General features: G+C 43.0%; 1 protein-coding gene across 6 annotated transcripts in view; it reads left to right on the top strand.

Moving 5' to 3' along the window:
* Positions 1-5,741, top strand: part of LOC120309158 (cGMP-dependent protein kinase 2-like) — a 59,777-nt gene extending 54,036 nt beyond the window's left edge. For all 6 annotated transcript variants that reach the window (XM_039346091.1, XM_039346093.1, XM_039346089.1 and 3 more), the window contains 6 exons: positions 254-395; positions 1,513-1,676; positions 2,125-2,241; positions 3,931-3,993; positions 5,127-5,202; positions 5,306-5,741. In XM_039346091.1, the coding sequence (XP_039202025.1) occupies positions 254-395; positions 1,513-1,676; positions 2,125-2,241; positions 3,931-3,993; positions 5,127-5,202; positions 5,306-5,392 (649 nt within the window). In that variant the 3' untranslated portion in view covers positions 5,393-5,741. The remainder of the gene's footprint in view (positions 1-253; positions 396-1,512; positions 1,677-2,124; positions 2,242-3,930; positions 3,994-5,126; positions 5,203-5,305) is intronic.
* Positions 5,742-13,966: the final 8,225 nt, after the last annotated feature.

Below are 13,966 nucleotides of genomic sequence, written 5' to 3'. Positions count from 1 at the left end.
AGGAGCAGCAATCCAGAAGGGTACATAGGGTCTTTCCAGGCCCAAACTGGAGATAATGTGGACTGAATCTGGGATCATTTGTACTCAGAATGTGTTAATACCACCTGGTTACTGAACTAATCCATGATCTGGATTTGCACAATATATTGAATCAAATGCAGTCACTAGATCTATGATTGTCTTGGGTTAAGTATGTTGCATGAGAACAGCCAGTATTATAAACTCTACCACTTAAATCTTTTTTTATTTCCAGCCGCTGCTTCTCAGAACCTGTGGCCATCTTCTGTTCTGCTTGTGTGGTTGAGGCTCTGGACTACTTGCACGGACAGGGCATTGTGTATCGTGACCTGAAGCCTGAGAATCTCATGTTGGATGCCAAGGGCTACGTAAAACTGGTAACAGAGGTTGAGGAATAAAACATTTTTCACACAGCAGCCCTAAGCTGCTTATTTGCCATGCTGAAAACAGCTGGAAATGACATTGATGTCCAAATTTCAAGCTCTTCTTCAGCTACGGCATCAGTGCTGTCCAACTTAGGTGTCATATCCCAATGGTGATATTTGTGGATTCTCCTACTGCTTTATCCCTCCAACCTGCTCTTAGAAAACAAATACCAGTGACTTTTCTTTCCATGAGTTGATGAGGATGTGAGGATTTCCATTGATAGACTATGAGATGAGGGCTCCTCTATTGCCATTCCCAAATAAAACATCTCTGAACTTGATTGTCTTACCCATTGGATGTGAGTGGTTTTTTTCTTATTTTTTCCCCCTGGACCATTTCTGAAAGTGGATCTGCCTGAGAAGCAGCAAGTCAGCTGTATCTGCACTGCAAGTCCAGAAATGTACAGTCTGAGGCTTCAGGGCACATACAGTCCAATCTCAGACTGGAATGTAAATCCTAGTGACCGCCAAAAGTAATTCCCAGATTGTAATTTGCAATGTGATAGATTGAAAAAACAATATTATTAAATACACACTTGGAAAAATCATCAACTATTTTCACTTTTAATTACATTTAAGTAGCAATGAAATAAACTTAAATATAGCTTTCATCCTGACCCTATTAATTATTTTTGGAGATTCAGTTTCCAGTTTTGGGGGTGGTACACATCTGCTAATAGGGTCCCTGGTGCATGTGCTTTGCGCAACAGCCAGGTTTAAATCTTCAGGAAACCTCAAGTCTGCATGAAAATTGCTTTCTCTCTTGCTTTTCTTCACTGGTGCAGTTAGATAGGTTTTTTTTAAAGAGTCAGAATATCTCTAAATAGAAAAGTTTACTGTCCTACCTCTGTTGCACTTCCTCCCTTTATTTTTCTAATATTTTTTTTAAAGTCATGTAGGTTGTTGGTCATTCCTAGAATTCTGCATTGTTTTCTGAATAAAAAGATTTTGGAACTCCAGCTTGATATACATATAGGTTGATGGGGGCAGTGGAACTCATCTGAAGAACAAATGTTGTTTTTCTGTCCTCCATTCCTAACTACTACTCCCCCCCCTGCTTTTTTTATAGGTGGACTTTGGCTTTGCCAAGGCACTCAGACGTGGAGAGAAGACTTACTCCTTTTGTGGGACTCCTGAATACTTGGCCCCTGAGATCTTGCGCCATGAAGGACATGATTATGCTGTGGACTTCTGGACACTTGGTGTGCTCATCTTTGAAATGCTTGTAGGACGGTAAGCCTGTCTCTGCATTTCTTCAGGCATTGAGCATAGCAATGGGACACTACTTCCTGGTGCATCTTCTTCCCTTCTTCTCTCCTAAAAGTAATTAGTGAGGGAGGGGAAGTTGGGAAAAAGAATTGGCAAGAACTGGAGAAAGAGGGACAAAGCATCAACTATGCACTATAGAATTGAATGGGGTGCCAGAGCCATTTATTGGATTTGCTTAGAGCCCAGTTGACCAGGCTGTCAGTACAAGCAGAAGTGGTAGAGATTCAATTTCACTTGGTTCTGGGACATATCAAGGATTGTTCCTTCTGGTGATACACCATCATGCTTTTTAGACAAGTGGAAGAGTGAGTTTTATTGAGGAGGAACTTCTGGTTGTGAGGAAGTGGCTGGGTCTGTCCCACAGTAGTATCTATATATCCATGTTTTTCTTTTATCTTCTCCTCCTTCTTAGACCACCATTCCACAGTACTGAACCTCAAAAGATATATAGCAGGATCATGGATGGTGTCTTCTCTTTCCCTACATTTGTCAGTGAGGCTGCATGTTCCCTTGTAGCCAAGCTTTGCAGGTATGTCTCCTTGCTGACATTCATTCCAGTCAATGTGAAAGCAGACAGGGCTGTACTATGATTAAGTTCCACCCTCAATAAAAATGAAGGAAAGAATCAGGTGGGTAACCATCTCAACCTAATCCAAACAAGACAAATTGGCATAGTGAGAACATAATGGAGAATGTAGATGAGAGCTTTAATAATGATATTTCTCCTGCTTGCAGATTAATCTGTAGTTTCTGTGTCAACTGCAATTTAGCAAAAGCAAAATAACCCCAGTAGTAAACAGTCTAGGCCCCTGGTCACCTCTTCCAAGAAGTATGAACATAAAAAGGACACTGTGTTTAGAATTGGTTAAATGTCCCATCATGCCTCTGAAAAGTTCCCATGTAAAACCAAAGATAATCTATGGGTGATATCCAGAGGCATCTTGAATTTCCTACTGTTCAGCTAAAACAATCCCCACTTCTAGTATTATAAATGAGAGGCAGTTTCGTATAGTGGTTAAGGCAGTGGTGGCGAACCTATGGCGCACGTGCCAGAGGCAGCACTCAGAGCCCTCTCTGTGGGCACGCGCGCCATGCCCCGGAGATGGCAACCGTCCCTCTTCAACCAGCCGCCCGCTAACTCACCGAGGTCCCACATGGCCGGATGCATCCCAGCACAGTTGGTTTCCCTCCCCCCCCCGTTCCATCCCTCCTGGCCTCGCATGCTCTACTTTTCCTGGGCACAACCCACTGCATCGCCGCCTTAGCTGTCGGCCGGCTGGCCAGCTCAGAGGCAGCTTCTCTGAACTGCTGGCGGTGGGCTGTGGAGCTGCTGACAGATACTGTCGGCCCCCATGTGCTCGCTGGCCTCTGTGTGTGGGGGCTGATGGTGTCAGGCAGCAGCCGCCCCAGCCCCTGCCTCACCTTACCTCACCTCACTCCGCAGGACGAGCCTCCTGCCCACCGCCCCACCTGCCAGAGACCCCCTGGATCTCCCCCAACCCTGCCCGGTTCCCCACAGGGGTCCCTCCCCATGAGCAACATCGAGGTGACCATGCCCACCTTGGCCACACCCACCCAATCTGCCATGACCACCACAGCCACGCCCATCCAGTGGGCCATGGCACCTGGCAATAAATAAGTGGGTTTTGGGTTGCAGTTTGGGCACTCGGTCTCTAAAAGGTTTGCCATCACTGGGTTAAGGCATCACTAGTTTGGGTAATGAAATGTCTGCAAGAAAACCAGCAAGGCTCAGGGAGCACCAAGGACCCCCTCAGGCTAGAAACCACGAGATGGTGAGTCCCACCTTAGGTACAACATGAGCAGGGGAACTTTGGGCCAGTCATTCCCTTTTACCCCTGGGAAGGAGGCAATGGGAAACCACTTTCAAAAAAACCTTGCCAAGAAAACTGTAAGGATTTTTCCAGGCAATTGCTGGGAGTCAGAAACTAAGTGGAAGAAACACACGTGCTAATATTGTAAAAGTGCAAGGAAAACATCACTCCTGTTTCTTCTATTCGTTTTATACACTTTTATCCTGACACTCCCTAACCCCATATCATCACCTCCTTTTTGTTTAGTAAATTAAAAAATCATAAATCATAAATTGAAAAAAAAAGAATCCAGTCATTTTATTACATCTTCTATACCAGCTTATCCCACCAGACGTCTACTAAGAAAACACTGGGGGTTTTTTCTTTCCTCCCTTCCCCCTTGGCAGGCGTCGACCAGGGCAGAGACTGGGCAACACCAGCAGTGGGATCCGGGGCATTCGGAAGCACAGGTACGTTCATAAGGAAGAATCCTGGACAGAGAAAAGTTACCAGCTGAAATTGCAGAACCTGTCTCTGCCAAAAGGTGGCACAGGAATAATAAAAAAGGTCCACATTCTATAGGAAAATAGGATGAAGTTGAGGAGTAATTCAAAATGTACAGAAGTTGGTAAGAAGATCAATGTATTTTCAGATGCTCATCTTTCCTATTTTCACTCAAAGGCATAATGCTCATTTGACCTACTGAATTGTTTTTGAGAACTATTTGAGTAAGCAAAGATACTGATCAGATCATTGTTCTTTGCATTGTGGTGGTTTCTTATTTGCATATGGCCTACTGACTAAGACTAAATATCCCTACAGAAGTGAATGTTTGTAGCTCAGGGTTGAACTGTGGCATCCATGATGCTCTCTGAACTTGGTTGTTTACTTGCAGAAGTTTCATTACCAAACTAGGTAACATCATCAGTGCTAATACTCTACATTAGTCCTTTTCTTTTTTTTGAGTCTGCTGCTCTAATGTTAAACTCAGAAAATTAATCTGGCAATCTTTCAAGGAGTGCTAAATCCAGAAGTATAAAAATCCTATGAAAAACCTGGCATTACATGAACAAGTGCCCATTTTTTCTTGAAGCTTGTATCAAAATAGTATCCAGGGATAAAGAGGGAGGGGCAGGCCAGCAGTGATTCAAAGTGGCCGATATATCTGAGCTTCTGGAGAGTGTCAGCAACCATATTGATGATGAAGTATGCTAGATTGTATTTATGGCAAAAATTATGTCAAATTCAAAAATGCTATGATGGGAACAGCTAAATAACAGCTAAATAACCCTTATGTGGCCTCAGGTATGAATTATGGGTAACGTGAAGGAAATATCTTAAAAATACAGCATTAAAAAGGTTATTAGAATATGTTCGCTCTATGGCTAGGGGGAATGTGAGACCTGTCAATAGGATCTAAGTGCTCAACTGCAGGATCTGCAGCCACTTTCATTTATCTGGCTTTGGATCCTAGTACTCTAGACCAGTGTTTCTCAGCCTTGGCAACTTTAAGATATGTGGGCTTCAACTCACAGAATTCCCCAGCCAGCCATGAGAAACACTGGTCTAGATGCTTGCAGTTCATGGCCATTTCTGTCCTCAGGTGGTTCAACTCCCTTTCCTGGAAGAAGCTAGCGCTGCGTCAGATTGAGGCCCCCACCACGGTGCTGCTCAAGCAGGTATGAAAATGGCCTCCAAGAGCACTTTCCTCCTGCTTTTCCACACCAAACAGGTTGGGAAGCTGCTCCTGTTTCTACTATTTGTTTCTTGTTCTTCCTCCAGGGTTTTCCTTACGCCAATTTCAAGCGGTACTCTGTTTCACGGCAGCTGCCTGAGGAGGAGTTCTCCGGCTGGGATGAAGATTTCTGAGTTTCTGGGACTGCAGGGGAAAGGCCTGACCAGAGGCATCTCCCTATAGGTCCTGTGGACTGGATGGGTTTTTGGAGGCACAGCTGAGAGACATGAGTCACCCCAGCAACTTCTCCCACTCCCACAACCAGATGCCCCTGAAGAGGGGCCTGCTGCCTTGCTATTCTCCTGCCTTTCTACCTTTCTCTTCAGTGCTTGGCAGAGACTAGGCCGCCCCTCCTGTTGTTTCGCTCCCCACCGCTCTTCGGTTCTCCGACAGATTATTGCAGTGGGCAAAGTCACTGTGAGTGAGGATGGTTGTCTTCCTGTGTTGTGCTGCTCAGTGTGGGGAATAAATACATTCAGGGGACAACCTGAGCCTCCTTTCTATGAATCACACATGGCTGCAGAGTGTGTGTGTGTGTGTGTGCTGGGGGTAGGGGGGGGATTGGCTGATCTCCATTCTGGATTCCAATTCTTTTCTACTTTCAGTCCTTAAATTTAAAGATGGCTCCCTCTTTAGGTGGGCAACTTTTTTTGGCCACATTTTCTTTAAAGAGATTGAGGGGAAGGGGAGGGGCTGCAGAGTGTCAATACTGAAGCAAAGAAAGGGCTGGGTGAGAGTTTAGGATAAGGGTACCAATTTTTTTTTTCTTCTGGCAGCATCTTCTGTCTGTCTGTTTTTCTCTCTCTCAAACAGTAAAGATCAGAGATCTGAATTGATTCCTTACACAAGAAGGAATTTGAAATTAAACTGAGGGTCTTGACTGGGCCTATAGGTTGCCCAGATCTGATCAGGCCTTTAAATTCATGAGAGGTACACTTTTGTAATAGAGCTCTACACTTGGAATAATAAGATTTCTGCTACCAAATTAATCATAGATGGGCGTTATTACAAGTAAGACTTCTGCACTATATGTTTATTTATTTCCCAAGTTTTTATGCAGCACACACATTCCTTCCCTTGAGCATTATGAACCACCAAAACTAGATTCTGAATAAACAATTCCTTAAAGGGGTGAGAGTAGGTAAATGGCCCTGATGAGCATAGACTTGCTTTTCTTTTCAAAGAACTATATTAGTATTCCTCCAGTTCTGTGAATAACCTACTATAGTGTAGAAAAAAAAATATCAGTAGGGGAAAGAAGGTTGATAAAGACATGTTCTGTTGTTCTGATGTCAGTTACTCTGAAACAAAAACCCCTCCTATCCATGCTGTTGTGTTCATTTATTTGCATTGAGATGGGTTAATCCCAGCTTTTCTCTAAAAATGAAAGCTAAACTCTTTAAATATCTGGAATATGTCTTATATGAAGCTGCAAAAGAGAACAAACAGCATATGTTTCACCTCTTCCAAGAGAGAGGACTAGCATGTCAGCATGCCTGAAGATACTGTCTCTTATCAGTCATTCGTTTCCAAGGTGAGCATTTTAACTCTTGTGGTGCCTTTCATTACTACAGAGTTTTTATCGTTGTTGATTGTCTTTTATTTGCTGTGGTGGCACAGTAGTTAATCATTGTAGCACAGTGGTTAGAATGCATTATTGCAGGTTAAAATGCCAACAGCCAGGAGTTCAATCTTGACCAGCTCAAGGTTGACTTAGCCTTCCCTCCTTCCTAGGTCAGTAAAATGAGAAACCAGATTGTTGCTGGCAATATGCTGACTTTGTAAACCACTTAGAGAGGGCTGTAAAGCACTGTGGAGTGGTATATAAGTCCAAGTGCTATTGCTGTTTGTCCTTGCTGGCAAGCCCAAGGAGGCCACCTTTTCCTTGAATTATCAATTGGTGCAGAAAGAGCTTGGCTGAGTATTTACTATTTCTTGAGGTTCCTTGATTAGTGGATTAGTAAGTCTAAATTTAAAACTAGAATTAGTAAAGCAGAGATTTTGCTGAAAGGAAAGGATGCCATTCAGTAAAATCTCTGCTCCTTTCTCACTCTGAAGTATTAATATCTTTCCTGCTGCTTCACTTTGTCCACTACAGTATAAGGGGGTAGCACAGCCTTTAACAAAATCTCTATTACAAAATGAGGATGGAACAAAAAAAGGGAAAGAATTGTTCAGTATGGTGAAAGCAATGGAAAAAGGAGTGAAGAAGGAAGTGAGTTTTGGAAGAACGAAATAATTTAGCTGTGAATATATTAAGCTTAAAACAATGATGAATAATCTAAACTAAGTATTTAAAAAGGATTGGGAAAGTAGAATTAATGAAAGGAGAACAGTAAAGATGGCAGATAATCAATCATACATATACAGATTATTGCTTCATGGAGACAAAACTGAAAATCACTGAATTTTCAGAGGCCCTCAAGAATGATCTGCAGAGAAAGAAAAAGAGAATAACAGCTGCTCTCTGAGGACCCTTAACAGAAAGGAAGAAAGTGGGGGAATATGTTTCCTATTCTGTGAATATTAAAAATCCAATTAAGGCAAATAAGACAAACAACTGAAGCTAGAATCATGGAGTCTTAATGCATTATAATAATAATTTTATTTTGCGGTCACAGATCAAAATGCAAGTGCAACAAAAGAAAACACACACACAAAAATATAATCACAAACAATTAACACCAGAAGCCTTGGCTAAAGGGAATTACAACATTCTCCTCTAATAGTTACAGCTCTAGAAACCTGAGAAGTAATATAGGAGGAGCCATCCCCTAGGGGTAGGGAACCTTGGCTCTTTTATAAGGTGACCAACTTTTTTACAACAAAAAGGAGGACACGAATAAATTGAAGAAAAAAAATATCGTAAATAAAGGAAACATTGTATTTATTGCAACAATAATACAGAATACACTATAATATCATAAATGCATAATAAAAATCATTTGTAACAATAACATTTTATATTGTAATTATGCTTACATGCCTATTAATTATTTAAATGAGTACTTTTCCATTGAATGAATATTTTTGGTCAATGTATCATCTTCTAACAATATATTGGAAATATCTGAACAAGAAATATCCTTCATATTGAATTTTACAGCAAGTGCTGCAGCTAGAGTATCAACATTCAATCTCAATTTCTCACTTGTCCAAAAATCTACACAGCTGGATTGCACGGGGATGGGTGGCGGAGGCAGGTTTTGTGAGCCAGGCACTGCAGGATGGCCACGTAGGTGCGCAGGGTGAGGTGGTGGAAGCGCAGGTCAGCACTGCATAGACCAGTCGTTCTCAACCTTTCTAATGCCGCAACCCCATAATACAGTTCCCCATGTTGTGGTGACCCCCAACCACTTATACATCACCGGGTGCCAGGGGCGTGGACAAAGAAGAGGACAGCCTTGTTTGGCGACCCCCATGAAATAGTCGTTCGACCCCAAATGGGGTCCCGACCCACAGGTTGAGAACCACTGGCATAGACCAACAGCTGGTGCAGCCCACGGAAGGTCAATTGCCCATCGCGTCCCTGCCCACAGCTGCCCCGCCAACACCGCTGCCCTGTCATGGAGAGCCGGCCCCGTGGCTCCCAAAGCACCAGCCGAGCCAGTTCCGGCCCTGCAGCCGCCCCCCAGCACCACCGCCCACCCTGCGCATCCCCGTAGAGCCAGCTCCGCGGCTCGCAAAGGCAAAGCACCAGCTGCCCCGGCTCCGGCCCTGCAGCCACCCCCCAGCTGCCGCCCAGCACCACCGCCTACCTGTGCATCCCTGTGTAGAACCGAACAGGGAAGATCAAGAGAAACTTACCGCTCCAGTCTTCTCCAGCTATCTGCGGAACTAAGTAGGAGATAGTGTAGTTGGATAGCAGTGAGGGGTGCAAAGTTCCTGCAACTTGGACGTGCAAAGTTTGCCACCTGGGTGTTTTGGCGCGCTCAGCAGCAATTCCTATTGGCTTTCAAAAGCCAATAGGGGGAGTAGCACAGCTCAGGCAAAAGTTGAAAAAAAACATCAAAAAAGGTCCCGGAACGCCTTCTGAGCGTTCTATGAGGGAAAAAAAGCCCTGCAGATAAGTCTTCAAATATAGAAAAAGAGGACATTTAGGAGGACATTTTCGAGGGAGGACAGAACTCACAAAAGGAGGACTGTACTCACAAAAGGAGGACGGTATATGGAAAAGGAGGACATTTAGGAGGACACTTTTTGAGGGAGGACAGAACTCAAAAAAGGAGGACTGTCCTCCCAAAAGGAGGACGGTTGGTCACCTTACTCTTTTATGACTCGTGGACTTCAACTCCCAGAATTCCTGAGCCAGCCATGCTGAGGGGAAAGAGAGAAGTTTCCAAGCTGAGCCAGGCTGGCTCAGGAATTCTGGGAGTTGAAGTCCACGAGTCATAAAAGAGCCAAGGTTGCCTACCCCGGCCCTAGACAATATAAGACCAAATTACTAACATTAGAACCAGAGGGATCAATTCCAAGGAGAGACAACAATTTAATTCTGGCTGTGTTATACATAGGGCAGTATGATAAGACATGCTTCACAGTTTCAACTTCAGCTCTATCACAGGGGCATAGTCGCTCACTAAACAGGAGCCTCTTGAATCACCTGTCAAAGTAGTGCTGAGGGCAAGACATTGAAACAGGCTAGGGAAAAGACTCTTCTATACTTGGGGATGGTTAGATATAGAAATATGAAGCCATCTTCAATCCATAATTATTAGAATGGCTAAAGATCAAAGGGGAGCAGGTTTTGTTGGCTCTGGCTCTTAAGTATTGCAAATCTATATCCACAAGCCGTTGGACTACCCTAAACTGGACGTTGAGACCATAATCTCCCAGAGCATCCACGAGTCTTAATGCATTAATAGGACTGAGTAGAGAAAAATGATCAACAGTACCAATAAGAGAATACTAAGAAATATTATAACTACATATAGCCTTCTCAGTTGCACTAATGATTAAGTCATTGGTGAATCTCATGAGGAATGTTTCAAGGCCTGAAGGAAGCCAGAGAAGAAGGGCTGAAGAGCAGAGATAGAAGAAAGAGCATTAAAACAGCAAGAATAAATAGTGGCACATTTCTGGAATTCAGAGGAAAGGAACAAAAGATGATGGATAGAGAAAATGTGTAGCATTGGAAAATAGAGAAGAAGATATTTGCATAATTGAACATGCCAAGAAGAAAGAGGGAAGAGAAAGGTTGGTCAAATGTGCGGAGAAGCTAATGGTGGTAGGACAAGGGAGGGATAGTAATAAAAAATAAGAGATTAGGAAAGTACATAAAGGGCTGTGACAAGGAAAGTGGTATTGTAACTGAACTCAACTCATACATTTCCCCCAAGAAACAAACACTAGCTACATTCACATAATGTACCTTGGTTATTGAGTTAACCAATTTTCTGGGCTCACACAATAATTTGAATCAAAAACCAATGAAACAGATCAGGTTAGGAACTAACAATAATACATACTTTGATCTATTAGATTTTTCAACCAATATTAAGAAGACAAAAGGGGCTGTTGGACTGAATTAAGAGCCTTCTTAAATCAAGTCGAAAATCTGTTTGGTTCAGCACCTATGTGGAAATACAGTATGTGGCATCACTTCTTCCCTAAGATAAAATCTCTTTCAAGTCAGGCCTGACTCCTGATATTTTCACTGATACGTACGTATTGATTTTTGGCAACATGGTGATTTGCCATTGCTTTTTTCCAGGTTGTTTTTTAGCTTTCTCAGTTGAGCAGTCAACTCTGCTATTTTCTAGTGGACTAATATTCAAGTATTAATCAAGTCCAATTTCACTTAAGTTTTGAGATCTGCGAAGATTGTCTACTGAAATGCACAATAATATATTATGTTCTGTGTGCAGAAGCTGACTTTTTGTCTTTCTAGCACCCATGAGCAGAAGGAGCAAGCAGAAAGATCTTGTTATTTTGCACTCCAGATAAAATACTATCTACTGTACAAGGAAAAGGAGATCTATCTCACTCAGAGGTATAAATCTGGATTTATCTGTATTCTTCCCTTGTTCCCTAATCATTTAAAAACTGAACTTTGGCAGACAGCTGCATAAATCAATGGATTCCTGGACTTGGCCCTTTAATCTATGATATCACTGAAAGTATCAGGCAGTGCCAGAGAGCACAATTCACACAACACACTAGACTAGAGTAGAAAGCAATTTTATTTTATTTATTATACAAATTTATATGGCTGCCCAACTCACATACAGGTGACTCTGGGTGGCTTACAACATTAAAAATCCACACTACCCCTTTTCCCCATAGCAACAGCAATGCAAACAAATCAGTCACTTGATCAGCTCCATCTCCGTTCATGATCCCCAGGCTCTCTGATGAAACCATATTTCAGGGCTTTTCAGAAAAGCAATAAGGTGGGGGCCAATCAGATCTTGGGGGAGTGATGGTCCATAGAGAAGGGGCCATCACCAAGAAGGCTTTTTTTGTGGTCCCACCAGATGTATATCCCTAATATATATGACCACAACATACCCTGCCTCTCCATCCTGGTGAATTTGGTGGATGTAATAGGGGAGAGTTTTTTGTTATGCTGCAATTTTTAAACTTACAGCTATTGTATTATTTTTAAACTTAAAGATATTGTATTAGGCCAGTGGTGGTGAACCTATGGCACGTGTGCCAGAAGTGGCACTCAGAGCCCTCTCTATGGGCATGTGCGCCATGCTCCGGAGAGGCAACTGTCCCTCTTCAGCCAGCTGCCCGCTAACTCACCGAGGTCCCATGTGGCCGGATGCATCTCAGCATGGCTGGTTTCCCTCCCCCTGTCCCATCCCTCCTGGCCTCGCATGCTCTCCTTTTCCCGGGAACGACCCACTGCATTGCCTCCTCAGCTGTCGGCCAGCCATCCAGCTCAGAGGTGGCTTCTCTGAACTGCTGGTGATGGGCTGTGGAGCCCCAGAGTACACCAGTCAAGGGGCTGGCAGGCTGGGCTGTGAACGGACACTGTCGACTCCCGTGTGCTCGCTGGCCTCTGTGTGCGGGGGCCGATGGTGTCAGGCAGCAGCTGCCCCAGCCCACTGCCCCACCTGCCAGATCCTCTGGATCTCCCCCAAACCTGCCCGGCCCCCACAGGCGTCCCTCCCCACAAACAACATCGAGGTGACCATGCCCACCATGGCCACACCCACCTAGTCTGCCATGACCACCACAGCCATACCCACCCAGTGGGCCACACTCACCTGGCACCCAGAGATTAATAAGTGGGTTTTGGGTTGCAGTTTGGGCACTCAGTCTCTAAAAGGTTCGCCATCACTGTATTAGGCTATGCACAGTTCCTTTCATACCAAAACCAGGAATGACATTTACCACCCCATCAGCAACAATTCCCCATCAATAACCCCATCAGAAATATTAAAAGCAGTTAACATGCTTTCTTAAACCCCATGGCGGATAGGTGCTCACACATCTTTCTCCACTGACTGATAACTAGTTGACATAAGTAATGTCAGCTATTCCTTTGTGGCCTACAATTCTTTTGGTATATTAATGTGTCTCTTTCCACTCAAATAGTGTAGGTCTGCTACCAGTTTCTAGTCTGTTCAACTGCCAAATGAGTGCTTTTATCTTGTGTGGGTTGGGTACCAAACTACTCTCTTCCATCCCAATAATTCATTGGCTCAGTACATATGAGACGGGCCTTTGACTTAATTTTCTTGATTGGGCAGAATCTGAAACTAGTTGGAAATTTCTACCTTCTTGTGAAGATTAGATATTTTCTCCTAAGGTTTAAATACTTTGGACCTTTCCGCTCTGCAAGTGAAATTAAATGTTAAAATGTCTAAGAGTCTCTGTAGGGCTCTGAGGGATTCTTTTCTTTCTGCTAGATCTGTTATCCTGAACTGCTTTTCTGAGTGATTCATCTGGACTAAGAAGAAAAAAAATACAGAATCTCAATTACATGCTGTGAAATTTGAAAGGCACTTTGAAGAAGAAACGCTTTTCATCTGTCATAGCTTTTAATCTACAATTAATGCAATCTGTTTATTTTAGTTTTACCCAAGAACATTCATTTATTCATTTAAAACATTTGTATACAGGTAATCCTCGATCGACACCTAGCACCTTTGTCACTTGATCACTAAGACATCACACAACCACAACGGGTTTATGATTACACTTCCACTGCAGTTGTTAAGCAAATCACTCAAAGTCATTAAACAAGACATCAGAAGATCACAATTTGCAATTTTACTAACAATTTCTCCATTGATTCTGCTTATTGGAAGCTGGCTGGTAAGATCACATGAATGACAACCATGTGATTGTGCGACACTGCAGGATTCATAAATCCCTGCCAGCTGCAAATTGCCTGAATCTCGGTCAGGTGTTCAGGGGCACTCTGAAATAGTCGTAATTGTAAAGACCATCATCAAGTTTCTTTTTCAGAGCCATAGTAACTTCAAATGGTCATTAAACAGGACAGTCATTAAACAAACTACTTATATTGCTATCTTGAAACAGTTTAAGGCCATATGTAAAAATGCTATCAAAGCAATCATGTTATTGCTAAATGCTAATAAAACAATTAACATAAGATTCATACATTAAAATAGATGGAAATAAACAAGAAAGAAAACTTTGTCTATGCATTTCACCAAAGGGGAAGTTTGGGTGGAACAGTAGATCTTTAATTATATCAAAAGGGCTCCTTAAATAACAGAGATAAGATC

Source organism: Crotalus tigris, unplaced genomic scaffold (assembly GCF_016545835.1).
Source record: "Crotalus tigris isolate CLP2741 ecotype Arizona unplaced genomic scaffold, ASM1654583v1 scf7180000017987.690289119674:8195010, whole genome shotgun sequence".
NCBI lineage: Eukaryota > Metazoa > Chordata > Lepidosauria > Squamata > Viperidae > Crotalus > Crotalus tigris.
This window is presented reverse-complemented; position numbering and strand designations above follow the sequence as displayed.